The sequence below is a fragment of the Loxodonta africana genome, chromosome 22, assembly GCF_030014295.1.
Source record: "Loxodonta africana isolate mLoxAfr1 chromosome 22, mLoxAfr1.hap2, whole genome shotgun sequence".
In the NCBI taxonomy this organism is placed as follows: Eukaryota; Metazoa; Chordata; class Mammalia; order Proboscidea; family Elephantidae; genus Loxodonta; species Loxodonta africana.
Window position 1 is genome coordinate 65,010,939 of NC_087363.1, and position 19,592 is coordinate 65,030,530.

The 19,592-nt window shown below is 51.6% G+C and overlaps 1 protein-coding gene across 6 annotated transcripts in view; it reads left to right on the top strand.

The window, feature by feature from the left end:
• The first annotated feature begins 5,943 nt into the window (after positions 1–5,943).
• Positions 5,944–19,592, top strand: part of AGAP3 (ArfGAP with GTPase domain, ankyrin repeat and PH domain 3) — a 92,937-nt gene continuing 79,288 nt past the window's right edge. The window contains exon 1 of one of the 6 annotated variants that reach the window (XM_064275046.1): positions 5,944–6,299. In XM_064275046.1, coding sequence (XP_064131116.1) covers positions 5,975–6,299 — 325 coding nt within the window. In that variant the 5' untranslated portion in view covers positions 5,944–5,974. The remainder of the gene's footprint in view (positions 6,300–19,592) is intronic. The other 5 variants (XM_010590076.3, XM_064275045.1, XM_023548047.2 and 2 more) reach the window with 5 other exon arrangements.

Genomic DNA, 19,592 nt, shown 5'->3' on the forward strand with positions numbered 1-19,592 from the left:
TTCCTCATGCCACTTACTTAGGACTGATCTCATATGTACCACTTCCATTTAATGATGGAGTGCTGCTATGCACATCCAATGTTATGGCTCTGTGGGTCAGACAACACCCCATCAACGGGTAGCTCAGTCGCATGGTGACTTGGTGGCCCATGGTTAAATATTCAGCCTCTACTAAGGCCCAGTAACAAACCAAAAACTGTTCCTCAAAAAAGAGAGTAGTTACCTGCAGAGGATAGCAGGGCTTTGTTACAAAATCCTCAGGGTGTGGGCTGTGATTCACCAATATGGGCCTGCCAAAGACTCCAAACAGCATCTCTATATGCCACTGATACTTCAAGTACCGTTGGACCAGCTGGATTATCTGGCCCAAGTGGAAGAGGAGCTTGCACGGCTGAACCTGTTGCAGAAAAGCCTTCCCTTATTCTGGGCCATGCTCAAAACTATCAGCTTTCCAAGTCACTTGATAAAAAGGCCAAAGTAACACACCAAATGACAGATATGTTACCTCCAAAGAGGCCCAGCAGGCATTGTGCTTCCTTTTTAGTTGTGGGAGGGCCAGATGCAACAACATATCCTTTACTTTTGAAAGAATATCCCTACATGTCCCTAGAAGTTTCACTGAGGTAGAAGGTGCCTGAATTTTTGTGGGATTAATTTCTCACCCTGGTGGTGTAGTGGTTAAGAGCTATGGCTGCTAACCAGAAGGTCAGCAGTTCGAATCCACCAGGTGCTCCATGGAAACCCTATGGGGCTGTTAAACTCTGTCCTTTACAGTCGCTATGAGTATGAATTGACTCGACAGGAATGGGTTAGCACGAAATGTTTTATCAATAAGTCCAGAGTCATTGACACTTCTTCCTTACTAGGGTCTGATCAGCATAATATTATCAATGTGATGGACCACTGTGTCTTGTGGAAGAGAAAGGTGATCCAGGGCACTGTAGACTAAATTATTATATGGTGCTTGAGAGTTGTTATATCTCTGAGGTAGGACACTGAAGGGGTATTGCTGGCCTTGCCCACAGAGGGCAAACTGCTTCCGGCCGTCCTTGGAAACAGGTATGGAGCAAAAGACATCAGCCAGATCAACAGCTGCATAACCAGGGACCAGGAGATATATTAATTTGGTCAAGCAATGAAACCACAACTGGAAAAGCAGCTGTAATTAGAGACACCACCTGGTTAAGTTTTCGATAATCCGCTTGGATGATCCATATTATCCAAGATCCATCTATTTTTTGCACTAGCCAAAAAATGAGCTGAATGGGGATGGGTTGGAATCACCACCCCTGAATCCTTCAAGTCCTTGATGGTGGCAGTGATCTCTGCAATCCCTCCAGGAATTCAGTACTGCTTTTGGTTTACTGGAAACCCTGGTGGCATAGTGGTTAAGTGCTATGGCTGCTAACTAAAAGGTCAGCAGTTCAAATCCGCCAGGCACTCCTTGGGAACTCTATGGGACAGTTCTACTCTGCCCTATAGGGTCGCTATGAGTTGGAATTGACTCGGCGGCAGCAGGTTTGGTTTGGTTTACTATTTCCTAGTTAGGGGCAGTTCTAATGGTTTTCACTTAGCCTTTCCTACCATAGTAGCCCTTATGCTACATATCAGGGATCCAGTGTGTGAGTTCTGCCAATTCCTGTGTATATCCATTCCAATTATGCATTCTGGAATTGGGAAAATCACTACAGGATGAGCTTGGGGATCCACTGGACCCACTGTGTGAGAAGGACATTAGCTAAGACTCTATTAATAACCTGACCTCCATATGCCCCCACTCTGATAGGTGGGCCACAGTGACATTTTTGGCCTCCTGGAATTAGTATTAATTCAGAGTCAGTGTTCAGTAATCCCCCCAAAATCTGATTACTTCCTTTCTCTCAATGAACAGTCACTCTCATAAAAGGCTATAGATCCTTTTGGAGAGGGCTGGGAGAAAGATTAACAGCATAAATTTTTTGCAGGATAGTGGGGTCCTTCCTCAAGGGTACCTGGCCTCCCCTTCATTCAAGTGGTTGTGGGTGTGTAAAGCCGCTCAAGTCTGGGAATTGACTGAGGGGCCATGACTCTCTAGTCTGGTGATTCAAGTTGGACTGCTGTTCACTTGACCTAGAAGTCTTCCACTTGTACAGATCAAGTAAATATTTAGCAGATTTCATATCTGTTTAATTCCTAGGGACACCATGACTAAGTTACCAACGTCATAAGTCCATACGAGTCAGGCTATTCTGATTACTTCTTTGGCTGCTGTCCATTATGGTAACCACGCCCACCTTGTCTTTGTCAGTTGAGTGCAACCACTTGCTCCCTACCACCACGAAGGCAATCAGCCCCATTGTAGTTAGGTGTCTTAGTTCAGTTAGGGCAGCTTCTACTGTCAAATCTGACTTACATAAAATAGCATTCATAGCAGTCTTCAGAGATGCTGGGGTACCTTCACAAATTTGTTCCTCACCATTGTGGTGAAAGGTGTGTCCTCTGGCGCTCCATGTGTGGGTCTGTGGGTCCAATGTGATAAATCCACCCTAACATGCCAATTTCCCTAAGCTTTGGATACCTTCTTCTACCATATACCAAGGCTGGCCTGGTACTTCAATATGATTTAGTGTAGGCAACTGTGTAATCCATGTTTCAGTAACCCAATCAAAGAAACTATTAGATCCTACTCTAACCTCTTGAGCTGAAACAGTTAATGAAGAATCTGTGCTTAGTAGACGCATATTAATAAACACACCGATCCAACTTTATGTTCCTTGCACCATTATCACGCACTCTTAATAGCCATTCCCACACATTCCCCAGGTTTCTGTTTGTACATATTATAAAAGTAAAGCAGTTCTTTTGGAGTGTAGCATACCTCCTCCTTGGTTACATTTTGTACTTCATCCTTTGGGTCCTTTGGGACTTTTAGTTATACATTTAGAAGCAAAAATGGGCGGTGGGGATTTCTCCGCTCCCCCAAACATTCAGCATTGTCTTGTAAGACATCTGCCTCAAGCTATGGCCCAGGTGATGAATCAGATGCTGCCCCAGATGATATCTCAGACAAAGGCTCTACAGACACAGCCAGGTTAATCTCATCAAATGGGGGTGGAGGGGCTTATGGTTTTATTGGCAGGAGCAACTCAACAGATTTTAGGGGCTCAGTAACCTCAGCTTGCTGATTATCTGTCCATGTGTCCCCATCCTAAGTTTCAGTGTCCCATTTCTTCCCAGTCAATGCCCTCACTTTAACTTGCAGACTCCATCTGATATTGGGAATTCAACTGGCATTGCAATTCAGCCACTGTGGGTTTGGTTTTCGGCAATATCAGCTCTGTCATTACAGGAAATAAGGCTTTCTTTCAGGACACAGGTGGCAACTTTGAGGTTGATTATGCAGCACTTGAGCTTTGACTCTTAAGTCCGGAACTCATTTCTTCCCTTCACTACTTTGTCTAGTGAAAGTAGGACCGACCAACTAGCTTCCTTATACTTCTCATTCTGACAAAATTGTGTAAAAGTATCAAATATGTCATTGCCCAGAACCTCACCTCTCACCAATACTCAATCTATTGGTGGTGATATTTTGTGTATTTCTATTGCCACCTCACACCATGGATTAGCACTGCCCTCTTTACTACTGGAACCAGAGTCATCAACATCTTTAAGACTAGCCAGACCTGAGAACCAATTTAGAAAACTCATTCTTACAATTTTGTTTCTCTAGAACCACCCTTGGTACGAAATGTCTTATGCTGGGTTCTCTAGAGCAGCAAAACCAGTGCAGCATACATAGATAAATAGATAAAGACACAGAGAGAGATTTATATCAAGTAAATGGCTGACTCGGTTGTAAAGGCTGGAGAGTTCCAAGTTCATGCCTGGGTCAGGTTGGAGGCTTCTCCTGACTCACATAGCTGCAGGGACTGATGAACCCAAGATCGGTGGGTCAGAGGCAGACGGCTGGCTTACAGTCTGAGGAGGCTGACGAATCCAAGATTGGCAAGTAAGGTGGCAGGCTCCTGGCTCAAGTCCCAAGAGCCAGAGTTCAGATGATGATGAGACAAATGCAGGGTCCAGAGCATGGCAAAAGCCAGAAAGCTTTACCAGAAAGTCCATATACATTGGATGCAGGCCATACCCCCAAGGAAACTCCCTTTCAATGGATTGGCTGCTCCTAGCAGATCTCACCAGAGAAGTGATTACATCATCACATAACTGCCAAACCCCTGAGAATTATGGCCCAGCCAAGCTGACACACCACTTTAACCAACACAGCATCTAAATGACATGTTACATGTTGCTTTTAGAATTACAGAACATCAGAGTTAGGTGTTCTGTCCAACCACTATATTTTGCAGATGAGGCCCAGAGAGGTTACAAGACATCCTTAAGGTCACACAGGTAGAAAACCACATCTCCAGAAGTCGGGGAGACCCCAGTGTTGATTAGATTGCACCTGATTCTTTGGAAGCTACAAGAAACTTAGGAATGGTGACTAGATTTGTACTGGAGCTAAATTGTGGGGGCAGCTACTGCGGCGAAAGGCCCGGCTTGGCATGGAAAATGGGAGTGTGTGCGAAAAGAATGGCATGTGCCAATCAACTGTGACAGTGGCTATCTGGACACAGCCCTGACAGGCTGATTGGTTGGGGTTACTGTCCTACACATGCCACCTTTTGTGGGTTTTAGGAGAGGCTTTTTGGAGGGCAGGCGGGAACTGGTTAGCAGAGCTGCAGGCAGCTCTGGCAATGGGAATGTAGAGGAACTGGGGTATTGAAGGGAGTTCCCAGGCCCCAAAAGGAGTGGATATCAGGAAGGTCAGGTTGGACAAGGGGTGAGAACAGAGAGAATGAAGAAAGCCACACGGGTGGTGGGGAGTTTCTTGGATGGGGTGGGTGGAAGAAGGCATAACATTTTACTCCTCCCTCTTCTTCCTCTGTGTACTAATAGAGTCCTGCTTCTTTCAGGGGGTGGAAGTGAGATCTTTTAGGAGAGGCTGGTCATAAGAAGACAGGGTGTGGGGGGCCGGAAGTTGTTCAAAGTGTCATTTTCAAGGCCTCAGCCAATGAAGCTCTCAGGGAGAAAGAACTAAGGACAGAGCTGGGAAACCAGATTGTCTGCCTCTGTACTGCAGCACTGTACCCTGTACTGCAGTGGAGAGCCCGGGCCGCTGGCCCGAGAGCGACGGGGGAGGGGTGGTCGCTGGGGCTGACCTCGGGCGGGGCCCAGGGACAGGGGAGCCTTGCTGCACCGAAGGGAAGGGAAGGGAAGGGAAGACGATGTCAGTGAGAAGCAGCTGGGCCCAGGCAGGCAGCCAGCCCTACCCGGCCAATCAGCCGCGTCACTCCACACCCTCAGGCGCAGGGAACTGTTCTGGCTCTGTCCAGAGTTCGGACACCGCCGAGAGCAGCGCGAGGAGGCGAAGGCGACAGCCTGGGCCTGGGCGGACGCCGGAGCAGCGGTCCCGCCCGGGCCGGCGGCCGGAAGGCGGTGTGGGTGGGGGCTGCGAGGAGGCGGAAGGCCGAGGCGGTGGGCGGGGCCGGGCCGCGGCGGCGCTGGCGGGTGGGGGCCGCGGGAGCCGGGCGCGGGGCGGGGGCGGTGGCTGGGCCGGGCGCTCAGGCGGGCGGGCGGGCGGGGGCGGCGGGGAGGGGGCTTGGGCTGCGTGTGCCGGAGCCGGCGGGGGCGGCGGTGCGTGCGCATGACGCGGGGGGAGGGCCGGGCCGCGCGCTCCCGGGCCCGTTGTTTTGCTGCTGGAGGCTGGTTGCAGGCGGCGGGATCGCGGCGCCGGGCAGCTCCCGGCAGCGGCGGCCCCAGCGTGAGCGGCGGCGGCTCCTGGCTCGGCCCTGCCGGGGTCCCCGGCCCCATGCACTAGCCCCGCGCCGCCAGCTCCGTAGTCGCGGCCCCGCCAGCTCCGCGTGCCCGCCGCCGCCGCCGCAGCGCCGCCCCGGGCCCCAGCTGGGCCCGACTCGGGCCCCGCGGCTCCGGAGCCATGAACTTCCAGGCAGGCGGGGGACAGAGCCCCCAGCAGCAGCAGAGCCTGGCGGCTCCGGGGGGCGGCGGCGGCGGCGGCGCGGGGGGCGGCGGACAGTTCGGCGGCGCTGTGCCTGGGGCCGGGGGTGGCGGCGGCCCCTCGCAGCAGCTGGCCGGCGGTCCCCCGCAGCAGTTCGCGCTCTCCAACTCGGCGGCCATCCGGGCCGAGATCCAGCGCTTCGAGTCCGTGCATCCCAATATCTACGCCATCTACGATCTGATCGAGCGCATCGAGGACTTGGCACTGCAGAACCAGATCCGAGAGCACGTCATCTCCATCGAGGGTGAGCGGCCCGGGGGCTGCGGGAGCCGGGCGCCGTGGGTCAGGCCTGGCCACGCTCTCCCCGTCGGGGTCCCTGCGCGCCCGCGGTCCGGGCCACGCGGCTCACTGGCGGGCTGCGCAGCAGAGCCGTTGCGCAGGCTTCGCCATGTCTCGTCTAGGGACATATTGGGGCTGGAGGCTGGTCCCCTTTCAGGGAACACGTTTTCCGCTCAGGGACGGGTGCGCTTGAAGCCGCAGAGGCTACCCGGGGCTGGGGCAAGATCTGGGCAGGCCTGGCTGGGGAAGGTGGGCGCGGCGGAGGGCCTCGAAGGGCTGGGAGGGGCGCTGCCGGAGAGGCGTCTAAGCAGCTGCTCGGCCTTTGCCCGGCACTAGGCGGGGGATTGGAGTCCGTTAGTGGACGGCTGCTTTCCCGGGCCCAGCTCCTGCGGGCCGAGAGGGTGGCGTCGCCGCGCCGCGCCCTCTCCCGGCGCACACGCCCCCACGCCGCCGCGCTGAGCGGGCTGCGGGCCGGGTCTGGCGCGGGCTTGGGCGCCGCAGCCGCGTGGGCGGCCCACCCGTCGGTCGGCGCCTTCGCCTGGGTCCCGCCCGCGCCCTGCCACCGCCGCTGCACTCGGTTGAAGCGCTTGAGATTGTGCCAGGGGCTGCGCGACTCTGACTGACCTCCAGGGACAGGGCGCCCGGGCGCCGGAACGCAGTGCGCTGCCTAGCGCACCTTTCTCCAGGCTCTTGGGCCCTGGGCTTGCGCTATTGAGGGGCAGGAGAATCGGATGAACGCTGCTTTCACATGTCCCCTGGTTTGGCGACCTTCGAGAGGGAGGCGGGCAGATGGGCCTTGGCCTGGGCCATCTGCTTCCTTCTCTGGCTCTGAGTTTGAAAAGGGACGCCCACCAGCAGGTGGTGGGTTTGGGCCTTAGTGAAAATACCAGGGAGAAGGCAAGGCCTTTTGCTGATGACATGGGGTTGTGGGCAGGTAAGGCCCCACTCCTTTCTTCACCTCTTATGTGTGGCTCCGGGGCTCCTTCACCTGAACACCACCTTTCTGCTTTGAGAGATCCCCAAAGCTGAGAGAGGAGCATTCAGCCTTCTGGGAGTGAGGAACCCACTTAGAGCTGGGACCTTGTCCTTTTGTTGTAATGGTTTCAGACTGACATCTTTCTGTCCTTTTCCCAACCCTCTTGTCTCTTTCCCTCTTAAGGCTGAGTTCGTTGTGAACTAATTAGGTGGCAGAGAAAACTCATTAACATGGATCTGAGTCAATGGCCTGAATCCCCCTTGTGGCTGGGGACTTGGAGATGGCATTTGTGTGAGCCAGGGGCCCCAAAGAGGAGGAAGGCACCAATTTTTTTCCTCCTAGGTGAAGGGGGTGGGAGAAATGCCATTCCCTGCAGCTTTACTGTCCCTTGGAGAAAACAAGAAAAGTTCCAGACCAACTCCAAGATAAGCCCCCAGTCCCTTTTGGGGTGTGAAAGCACTTAGTGGGGCAGCCACAGAAGGGGTGAGGGAGGAACCATCTGCTCCAGAGCCCTTCTTCAAACAGGGAGGGGCAGGAAACCAGCCTAGTTCTGGGTCTAACTCCAGCTTAGTGGGACCCATCCCCAGCTTAGGAGCTCTCTGGTTGGACATTTGCTGTGACATGAGGGCCATGGTTCCTGGGACACATTCAGGATCTTTGGTGCCATCTTAAGTGCAATATGACAGGCAGAATCTCCCATTTCGGAGCCCCTCGCCATGGCCAACTTCCCCCTTGCAGCTTGGAAATACCCCATTTTTCCGTCTGCTCGGCTGAAAGCTTGGTATTACCACCGTGAAATCCTGGGACCCAGTGTCTCCTTGTCCCCAGACCTAGCTGCTTCTCACACATCCATTCTCAGTCTCCCTCTCATCATGCTGGTTCCTTGCTGTTTCTTGGCAAGGCCTCCCACTTCTTTTCTCCTTCTCCCCTTTTTCCCCAGCCTCTCTCCTGGAATCCATCCTTGTTGCCCACCTCACTCCAGCTCTTCTGCTGTAGGCAGGCTTTAAAAAACTCTTTCTTTAATCTCTGTCCTGGATCCTTCCTGCAATAGAGCCTCTCTCCATCTGCCGAACCATATTGCTTCTGTCCTGCAAAGCAGCATCCCCTCCTTTCTCCCATAAGAGAGAGGGGCTGTGCAAGCAGGGCGTTTCCCATGCTGACGCTGAGCCTGGATGGAGCCCCTCCTGCCAGACAGAGCAGCCCTGGGTGGAGGTTGTTACATAAACGTGTATGTCACCTTGGATGCTAGTCCCTGTGTTTACTAGAGTATGAGCTTGGTAGTGGGAAGGACTGACATTTTCAGAGTGTATAATAAAGCCCTTTTTTCACTCTGGTTAATATTTTGTTCAACCATTTCTTTATCTCAGCCCTGATGAAGACCTGGGTGGTGTAGTTAGAGAATCTATTTGGGAGTGAAGAAGATGGGCACTTAGCCCGACTGTCCCCTCTGTCTCTGTTCCCCTCTCAGTCACCTCTGACCCCTCTGTCCAGAGCTCTGGCCCTGAGAAGGATGCAGAGAAGCACTAGACTTTTCTTGGCTTCAAGGCAGGGTTTGATGGGAGGCAGGCCATTTTGAAAAGTTCATTTCCCATAGAAGGCCAAGGAAAGAGAAAACTTGTCCACTTGGTCTTCAGGGAATGAAAGAAGCACACCCAAGAGCTGAGGACGGAGGGATAGAAGAGCCACTACGTGTACTGCCTCTGAGCTAGAAGGGGCTTTAAGGAGCCACCCTTCAGTGGTGGGGAAACTGAGGCTCAGGGAAGGGAGTGATCCATGCAGCTACAGCCAGGGACAGTGTGGGGCCCCTGGCAAGGGTGTGGCATTCTCTCACCACCAGATAGAGGAGCTTCCCTGACTTGCTGCGTCTCCTGACTCGGTCCTAGAAAGAGGGACATGGAGGAGCCAGGGCTCAGTCCACATAGGAGGACAGCTTGGGCATGCGGAACAGGGGATGTTGGGTCTGACAAGCCAGGAGCCTGGAGAAGCTGTTGGGAGAAACCATCCTCCAGAGTATAGCATGTAGCCTGCGCTTGGGGGTGGTGGGCTTCACCTGCCTGCAGGGAGGGCCTGGGAGGTGGGGCCTAGAGTTTCCCCAAGAGTGCCAGCCAGGGGCTAAGGTGGAGGTGGGCGAGACTACGCGCGTGTGCCGTCTGGTCACCATTGTGAGAGCAGGGACCCAGGCTGTCACTGTCAGCAGGGTGGTATTGTCATGTTTCTCCTTTGGTTTCACCTATTTTCACAGTGGAGTTCCTTTTGCGCAGTCCAGTCTGTCTCAGCTGGACTGCTCTTTCGCTCGCTCTCCCACTTATTCAGGTAACTAACAGTTTTGCATGCTTACTGGGGGCTCTGCTTGGTATTGGCAACCTTCTACAGGGACTAATATAAAGAAATGTTCATTTTTACCTGCTTGGTTCAAATCTAGGCTGGGGCTGAGGCCAGGTCAATTGGGGTGTGAGCTCTGAGGGTCCCTACCCCACTGTTGAGACCCTCAGCCAGCCTGCCTTCTCTGTGGGCCTCCTTCAGGCCTGTGTGGGGTTCTGGAGTTCGTCTGGCGTTTCGTGCTTGTCCTGTGACTTTATCCTGATGACAGCCCTGTGATGGAGAAAGGACAAAAATAATCATATCCATTTTAGACAGGGAAGCTCTCTGAGCTCATTTGCACTTCTTACTGCTCCTTGGGTGAGGATTCCCCAACTGGGCTATTTATCACACTCTCACACTCCCCAAGGGACTTGCAAAAATACGCAGTCCTGAGGCTCCCTGTCAGTAGGCTGGGATGGAGGCCCAGGGATCTGCATTTGTAACTTTCCCAGGTGATTCTGGTAATTAGCTGGTTTAGGGACTGAGTGCCTGGTAGGGCTTGCTTATTTAGGACATTGCACACAGGGCTCTAGGAATTCTGAAAAAGCCTATCCGTGTGGGTGCTAGTAGCCAGGGAAAGCTGCATCTGTTCCAGATACATCTATTTAGCTCCTACTGTGTGGCCCAGTTGCATCTAGCACAGTTTAAGGCAGGAAGGAAGAACAAAAGGGGATGGAGGAAAGAAAAGGAGCTGTGCTCTGACTTTGGACCCCAAGGTCTGGGCTAGGCACTGTCCCCCCCAGGCATGGGATGTGGGAGGAATGGATCAGCCTGTAGGAGGCGCCAGAGGGTGGATTGGGGAGTAGGAGGAATAAGCCTAGATTTTAAGGAAAGCAGGAGAAAAGTTAGCAATTTGGTAAGACTTGTAAAGACCCCTTTCCTTGAGGTCGGGGGAGACGGATGGGAAGACGCACCCAGTGTGACCTCAGACTGCATGACCTCAGATGTGTCAGCAAGATGAAAAGCCTCCCCCGTGCACCCCCCATTCAAGCTAATTTACTGAGCGCCAGCTCTCTGTGTATAGAAGATACCATATGAATAAAACTGTCTTTGTCCTTAAGTAGTACCTGCCTGGCTCGCACCATTTATTTTTCTGTATTGTTTCTTTCTGTAATCAAATGTGTGAGCCATCGTTGGGGCCAGGGAGGCTGTCCGTGCAGAGGGAGCAGCCTGCAGAGGCAGCTGAGGCGGGAACGTCCGAGGTGGTGGTCAAGGAACAGCAGTTGGTCTCTGTGGCTGGAGCACTGAGTTCATCCATAGGTGACAGGCAGTGTGACAGGCAGGGCCTTGGGTTATGGGTCTTTTTTGTGCTGTCCTCTGTGCAGCTTTCCACATTCCACAAAACAGCTTGAGATAGTGCTTCATTGTGCAGGAGATGGGTGTCAGGGAGGGTCTAAGCAGGAGTGAGGCAGCAGGGTGCGCTTGAGCACGGTGCTGGGTGGCAGTGTGCAGCGTGGGTTGGAGGAGACCAGGCAGGAGGCCTGGGGAACAGCCTTGGGAACCACCAAAGGGTGACTTAAGGTGAGGAAGAGAAGGCAGGTTGGTGGGCTCTTGGTGTCCACACTGTTCGTTTGTACTTTGGAGCCATCTGCCAGCTGTCAGTGATCTCCAGCCTCAGAAGTGGAGGGGGAGAAGGTGCCCTTTTTGAAAAGCAGGAAAGGCTTAGGGGAGCTGAGTTTGGAGGAGACAGACACCTTCTAAGACCTCCTGTGGCCCTGTCAACATTGCCTGAACACCCACCCGTGAGCTTTTGGCTTGCCCTCCTTCTCTTTCTAATACTCAGGCTACATGGCATTAGTTTAATCAGATTGCTTGCCTCCTGACCCCTAGCTGGCTTCCACCATACAGGCCAAGGTGCAAGGGGCTGGTGATTTTGGAGCCTGGAGCTGAGATCTTGGATGATAGAGGTAAGAAAGGGAGGTGACCTGTTTTCAGGATGCTGTGCCTAGGCTGGGACAGAATTCTGCCGGGGAACATTCTTTCAGCAGGGACTGCCTGCTACAGGCTGTAATAAGGCTTTTCAGCTGTTACAGCTCACAGCTGATTTTCCCAAGGGCTCTTTTTTTTTTTTTTTTTTTAAGATATGCAAGTATTATTCCAATTTTATTCTCAGAGAGGTGAAGTAGTTTCCCTGAGGCCACACAGTTAAGTGACAGCACCAGGGATTTCACCTGGTTTCCCAACCCAGGTCTAGAGTTTTCCCCAAATAAGCTTTTGTGGGCCAGGCTGGAAACTCAGGCAGCTTCTTTAAGTTGTTTCTAAGGGAAGATGCTTTCTGAGATTCACACTGACCTCAAGTTTAACTTTTTGAAACTTGTAGAATGTGGCTGAAGAGCAAATTAGGAGTCTGTAATTTTCTTCTGGATGTCTTGACTCTCCAACTGAACGGTGGCTTTCTGGGGTGCCCCTCCCTACCATGAATAGCATGTATATCACGTATAATAGGTAGATGCTTCCTCAAGAAACACTTCAAAATATTTTTTAAAAGTTTCTAAATTTAACCGTATGTTTAAGTGACAAAAGTAAGGCGTGCTTGTAACAAATGCAAATAGAGAAGGAAGTGCAAAGAGAAATGTCCACTCTTGCCTCCCTGTCTCCTGGTAGCAGTCTGGTGTTCGTCTTTCCAGCCTTTTTTTTTTACGCCTGCACGTATACTGTAAACTACTCTTTGGATTGGTTTGATATTTGTGGTATTTCACAGCAGAGGTGTGATGTTCGTGGAAAGCCCTGTAGCCGTTTCTCTTTTGCCTTTTAATTTGATATTTGAAGGGGAGCCAGAGGACAGACCTCAAGAAGGCAACTGCATTTGTTTCCTTATTTGGTGGCTCCCTGGGCTGGGGGTCAGGACAGCTGGGTTCTTGCTCCTGCTTTGCCAGTAACTGGCTGTGAGAACTCAGGCAAGCCACCCCGCTGCTTGCAGCCTGGCTTTTTAGAGTCGAACCTGGTTGTATTCATGTAGCGAGCTGTGACCCCACACAGGAATATTTGAAACCTTCTGGGTCTCAGCTCTCTGGCCGTGGATCCTATCAAGGAAGGGATGGAATTGGAGTCTGTAAGCCCTACTAACCAAAAAAGAAAAGCCAACCCATTGCCATTGAGTCGATTCTGACTCATTTTGATCCTAGAGGACAGAGTGGAACTGCCATATTTCCAAGGAGCAGCTGGTGGATTCAAACTGCCAACCTTTTGGTTAGCAGCCAAGCTCCTAACCTCTGCCACCAGGGCTCTTATATCAGAAATTCTGGGCTGCCTTCCTTCATGCAGCATGTTGAGATGGCTTCCTCGGAGCCCTGAAGGAGCTAATACTTGGAAGATTATGGGGATAACATGGGGAAAGGCGAGATTTTCTGTGCCTCATCTTCTTCATTTGAAATTGACGGGTACAAACAAAGCCTGACTTGCAGGGTTGTGCCGAGGATGAAATGCACTCAAGAGTGTAACGTGCACAGAGCAATGCCTGGCGTGTGGTAAGACACATTCAGCATTAGTCATTACCTTAAAAGGCGGCGTAGTATTCTCTTTAAGGGTATACTGTTTACCATGCACATCCTTGTGCGTACATCTTTGTACACTTGTCTGATTATTTCCTTTGGACAAATTCCCGGAAGAAAATTGTAGGACTGTCAGGCACGTACATTTCTAAGATTTTGCTACCCACTGCCAGCCGGCCTTCCAGAAAGGGGCAGAGAGGGCCATGCCTTGTCCCACTAACCTGGTCCTTGTCACCGGTCCAATAGGTAAAAAAAAAAAAAAAAAAAAGATTAATGATTAAGTGACTTTCATTGGTGTTTAACTTTGTGTTTGATTACTAGTGAGAGTTCATATTTAAAAATTTTTTTTATCATTTATATGTTTAAAAATTTTGTTCATATCCTTTATTCATTTTTCCTCTTGGTTTGTTACTCTTATTTAGTTTGAGAAAATTTAATCACTGTCAATATTGTTTTCTCTAAAATGTATGTTTCTCAGTTTGCTGGAAATAAGTCATTGTCTTAGTCAGCGGTGCTTTGGCTGAGCCGAGGGAGTTGTTCTCTGGGCCTCGGAGGGGAGTCAGGCTGGCTGTCCCGGGCCCGACACTACAGGGTCCCTACTGGTATGCCTTCCGCATTTTTGTGCCCGTTTGTAGCGTTTATTCTTCCTGTCTTGCCCTTCTGTCGGCATCGCTCCTTTCCTCGGTGTGCCCGCCTACAGCAGTTTCTCTTTTTTTTTTTTTTTTTGATGGTGTGTAGCCCTGGAGCCCCAGTTCACAGAACGGGGCTGCAGCCCAGCCCCAGCCCCCAGCCTGAGTGTAGTGGGGGCCTGAGACACCTGCCCCTGGTGGAGCACCATCCTCTTGCCTCTGTCTGCTCTCTTCCTGGGAGCGGCAGAGGTCACTTTTCTACCATAGGAGAGGAAGTTGGCGGCTTGCTCTGAAGCACTCTCTGCTTGGTTATTGCCTCTGGACTATTCTGTAGAGATTGTGTGGTATGGTCGAATGAGGCCTGGGCCTGGTCTGTCCTCTGCTGGAGCCCCTCTAGACTGGTGGTTAGGAACCTGCCTCTGGAGCCAAGCTGTCCAGGTGTGTATCCCAAATCTACCACTTATTCGCTGTGTGACCTGGGGTGAGTTACTTAACCTCTCTGTGTCTTGGCTTCCTCTTTGGTAAAATGAGGATAACAAGTACCATTTCAGTGTAGGCATGAGAATAAGTTAATGTATGTAAAGCTTTTACTGCCCATAGTAAGTTTCAATATGTGGTAACAATTGTTTCATGATTCATAAACTAGACTGTTAATCACACCTTGACAGGGTTGTTTTGAGGACCAAGTACCATCCTCTAGGTGAATGTGCCTTGCCCAGTGCTGGCATGTGGTAGGTAGTTCAGGACCCAGAGTCACAGAGTTTGGGGTATGTTGGTGCATCCTGGGCAGGCCTGGGGTGGGGGTGGCAGGCTGTTATTTGTCAGTGGTTCAGCTGATGGGCAGCAGACCCTGGGACCGCTGGTTGTTAAAAGGGGTCTGTTACATGTGTACCTGGCATTACCTTCATTTTATTGTTCTGCGTTTTGATCAGAGTTTCTTCTTGAATTCAGCATTGCTCAATAGAAATACGTGAGTCACATGTGTAAATTTAAATTTTCTAGTAGCTGTATTGGAGCCCTGGTGGTGCAGTGGTTAAGAGCTGTGGCTGCTAACCAAAAGGGCAGCAGTTCAAATCCACCAGCCGCTTCTTGAAAACCCTATGAGGCCGTTCTACTCTGTCCTTTAGGGTTGCTGTGAGTCAGAATCAACTCAACAGCAATGGGTTTGGGTTTTTTTGGGGGGGGGGGGCGGTGGTTAGTAGCTGTATTAAAAAAAAGTAAAAAGAAACAGGTGAAAATAATCTTAATAATGTATTTTATTTAACCTAATGTATCCAGAAGATTAATTTCAGCAGAAAATAAATATAAAAAGTTATTAATGAGTCATTTTGCAGTCTTTTTTCGTCCTGAGTCCCCACAGTCCACTGTGGGTTTTACTGTACAGCACCTCAGCTAGGACTGGCCACACTGCACCTGCTCAGCAGCCCCCGGAACAGCAGCCGTGCGTGGAGGAGCAAGCCTAACCTGCAGCTCATAGGATGCAGCAGAATACCTGTCTGTTATAAAAACTGAACACAGGAGCGCATCCTTTGTATTTATACCAACCTTTCATCTTTTCTGAAGCAGCATACTGAAACTTTTTAAAGAATATGCCTTCACACCTGTACTGCCTTTTCATTCAGCCACTCAATGCATGTTTGTTTCTTGAGCATCTACTACAGAGCCATTCACAGGTGTTCCTGAATTCACAGTGGCTCTTTGTCACTGTAGTTTCTTAAAACCTGAAAGGATGACCACTGTTGCTAGGGCTGTCCACAAAACTTGTTGGTGTTTAAGGAGTTCTCATGCTCCAAGTTGACGCCCTCTGATTTCCTTAGTTCTTTCCAAGGAGGGGAGGTGCAGGCGAGTCAAGGCCCCCTTCTTTCCTGGAATAGTAACCCAAGTGCCATGGAGCTGCAGGCCTCTGTGGGGCAGTGGCCCAAGGCCGTAGTATGGTTAAGTGATTTCATCCTGGCAGGTCCCTCTCTGTGCTCTCTGAATCTTCCTTCCCTGGTCTTCCTCCCTTTCACCAGTCTGGAAGGTAACCCTAATGAGACCCATGGGGCCTAAATTAGGGTGGGGGAAGAACTGCAGGCAAGGGAGCACCTTGAAAGCTCCCCTACTTCCCAGTGGCCCAGGAGTGGAGGGCAGTAACTTTTGTTAATTGGCTCCGGGACCAGGCTTGCAGGTCGATTGCTGGGCTGCTCAGCCACAGGCCGGGCCTGTGCAGATACCTAGGTGGGAGTGTGTTTGTCTCTCAGCATGCTGGTGGACAGGATGTGTATGAGCAGAGCAGTTAGTGGACTGGCTGGGGTCTGTGTGTCAGCACTCTTCGTTGGTGAAATGCTGAACTGGGCAGTGCAGACACTTAGAGAAGAGGCAGCATCTGATAGAGGCCAACCCTGCAGCCCAGGGGCAGTGCAGGAGCTGGAGAAGGGCGAGCTCTGTGAGTCAGCTTCTCCCCTCGCAAGACCAGGGCCAGAGAGGGGGAAAGAGACTGACCCAAGGGTCAGGGTCTCTATTTAGCAGCAGAGCCAGGACCAGAACCCAGAACCCAGTGACCTCTCTCCACTCACAGGAGGAGAGACGAGTGGGTATTACTGCTGGCCACCTCCGTCTCTGCCATGACCCAGGTGATGGGGCTGCTGTCGTGTCACCAGCAACTCACGTTGTTCCCCGCACCCCATCCTGGCAGCGCAGCACTGCATGGCCTGCTTTTGTAGGGTTTTTTGATTTGTTCGTTTCCTTAATTAATTTGTAAGTAACGTATAGTAGCAGGAAGTTTGTTAAAAGGTAGATAGTATTGGAAAACGAGTGGCACGGAAGAGAGCCCCTCTTAGCCAGCAGACCTAGGTTTGCATCCGTTTTGTCTCTCAGCCCACTTCCAGGCTGTGGCCTGGGGAGACCTTCCTGACTGTGGCTATGGGAAAGGAGGACTGTCCCAGCTGTGGCTGTGGGACAGGGAGACCGCCCTGGCTGCATGGAGACGGGCAATGATGGACCACACCCAAGAAGGAGTGCTTTTGTACTGCAGCACCATACAAGAGCAGTAAATGTCAGGCCCCCTTCCTCCCTTGCCCTTGTTAATGCAGGGAAAACCTAGCTTCTCGGCCCTGGGTGCCTGCAGGGGACCTCTCCTTTAGCATGTTCCCCTGGTACCTTAGGTCTTGAAGTCTCCTCTAGTCCTCTTGGAGAGGACAGCAGTTGAGGTCCCCTAAGGATCTCACTCTCCTCATTTCATTCCCATTTTGGAGGAGATGCTGTCCTGATAGCCTGCATTCTGTCATCACTTCCTGAGCTCCTATGTGTATCAGCTAGGACTTGGGCACAAGAACCCCCTCTCCCGCCCTGCCCCGGGGCCCCAGCTGCCTCTGAGATGCTTAGGGAGAAGTCTGATTTACTGAGCCTGCTCTATGCTGCCACTCTCTGTGCGGCCCTAAACTTCAGAGCAACCCTCAAGGGAGATGCTGTTGTCCCCACACATAGGAGGAAAGTGGTCTCCTCGTGGAGGCCAGTCAGCAGCTGTAAGCTGAGCTGGCAGTGCGGCATGGCTGAGTAGCTCCGGAGCCCTTGCTTTCAGGTCCTGCCCTGCCACTCACAAGGCTGGCATCCTTGCCAGCTACTTCTCAGCGGCTTCTGCCATGGGAGCGGATGCACACTGCCATGCCAGGCTGGAGTGCACTGCCCTCTGCCCTGTGAGTGCCTGCCCACATGGGCCACCCCACACCCTCTGCTGACAGCCTCCCCTTCTGGCACAGGGTGCTCATCCTGCAGTTCTTCCTCAGAAAGCCTTCCCTGTTCAACCCCTGCTGTGGGCTCTCAGCAGTCAGGGCTTCTTGTCTGGCCTATGTCCCGAGGTGGTGGTCTGTCCCGATAGGCTGAGCCCAGTGCAGCCAGGGCTGCTTCTGAGTTCCCAGCCCAGGACAGGGCCTGCACCGAAAGTGCTAAATGTCCAAGGAGCTGTTCCACACCAAGGCCTGCTATGGCGCTCCTACTTCCTGTATTTAGTCCTAAAGCCTGCTGTCACCTGAGCTGGTGGCAGTGTGCCTCGGGATGGCAGTGTGGCCTGGAGCCGAAGGGAGGGCCTTCAGAAGCCCCCAACCATTCATCCAAGTGCCAGGGTGGTCCGTTGCCCAATTCAGGGCTACGTTCTGGGTGTGACGAGGAAAATTGATGGGGCTGCTGGCGTCCCTCTCAGGCCAATTGAGGCCTCGCGGGCTCTGAGGGGTGCTCAGGTGACACCAAGAGCTGCCCTCCTTGCTGGCCAGCTAGGGCAGTAGGGAGGAAGGGGAGTTTGGGCCATCAGGTGCTCGGGGAGGAGCTGCAGAGCCCCCAGAGAAGAGCCAGCCCAGTACCACCCTGGCTGTGGGCCTGAAGGGGAAGAGGCTGTTTTTGGAGGGGACAGAAGTCTTCTTCCTGAGGCGTGCTTGTCTCTTCGGACTTACTAGAGGACCAGAGGACTTCTTGTATGAGTTTTTACAAGTGTTTGAGCACCGTGCGGATTCAGTCCAGGACACTGGTGCTTTCTGACCCTGGAAGAAGTAAGGTGTGTTGAGGAGTATTGCTCTAGGGGCTCACATGCCTCCTTGAGGGGTCAGAGCTGTGACAGGGTATTATGGATTGAACTGTGTCTTGCAAAATATGTATGGTAAGCCCTAAACTCTATGCCTGTGGTTGTAATCCCACCTGGAAATAGGTTGTCTTTGTTATGGTAATAAGGCAGGATTAGTGTAGGATGTATTTTGAGTCAATCTCTTTGAGATATAAAAGAGATTACAACAAGCAAGCTAGGAAGCAGAGATGGGGGAAGAGAGATGCCAAGCCACAGGAATATTGCCCAGGAGCAGAAGCTCAAAGAGATAAGGACTTTCCTCCAGAGCCTACAAAGAGAGAAAGCCTTCCCCTAGAGCCAGCGCCCTGAATTCAGACTACTAGCCTCCTAAATGGTGAGAAAATAAATTTCTGTTTGTTAAAGCCACTCACTTGTGGTATTTCTGTTATAGCAACACTAGGTAACTAAGACACAGGGTTTAAGTTCAGGTTCTTCACACACTAGAATATGGGTACCCTGATTTTTAGTGCATGATTGAGATAGGCAACCAACACAGGCCTTAAATAAAAACCAAGTCACTCAGGTACTTGTGTGGCAAGAAACGCTTCCTGAGAAGTATGAAAGGGAGATGAGGTGAGCAGCTAATTACTGGCTGACTGGGAGCAGGTGGGAGATAGTCGGGGAGCAGGTGGAAGACAGTCGGTTGGCCTTGAATGTGCTTCATGCTGGGGCAGAGAGGTGGGGGTAGGGAGTGAGACCTGCAGAGTGCAGAAGCAGCCCACCTGAGAGAAGAAAGCTGTGGCCTGGGAGGTCCCCAGCCTGTGTTGTCAAAGGGCGCTCCTGACATTGTCAAGGATTGAAGTTGTCAAGGATTTCATTTTACTTGGATCCACAATCAATGCTCAGGGAAGCAGCGGTCAAGAAATCAAACGAAATATTACATTGGGCAAGTTTGCTTTAAAAGACCTCTTTAAAGTGTTAAAAAGCAAAGGTGTCACTTTGAGGATAAGGTGCACCTAACCCAAGCCATGGTATTTTCAATTGCCTCATGCATGGGAAAGATGGACAATGAATAAAGAAGACTGAAGAAGAATTGATGCCTTTGAATTATGGAATTGGTGAAGAATGTTGACTATACCATGGACTGCCAGAAGAACAAGCAAATCTGTCTTGGAAGAGAAGTACAGCCAGAACACTCCTTAAAAGTGAGGATGGCAAGACTTCATCTCATGTACTTTGGACATGCTGTCAGGAGGGATCAGTCCCTGGA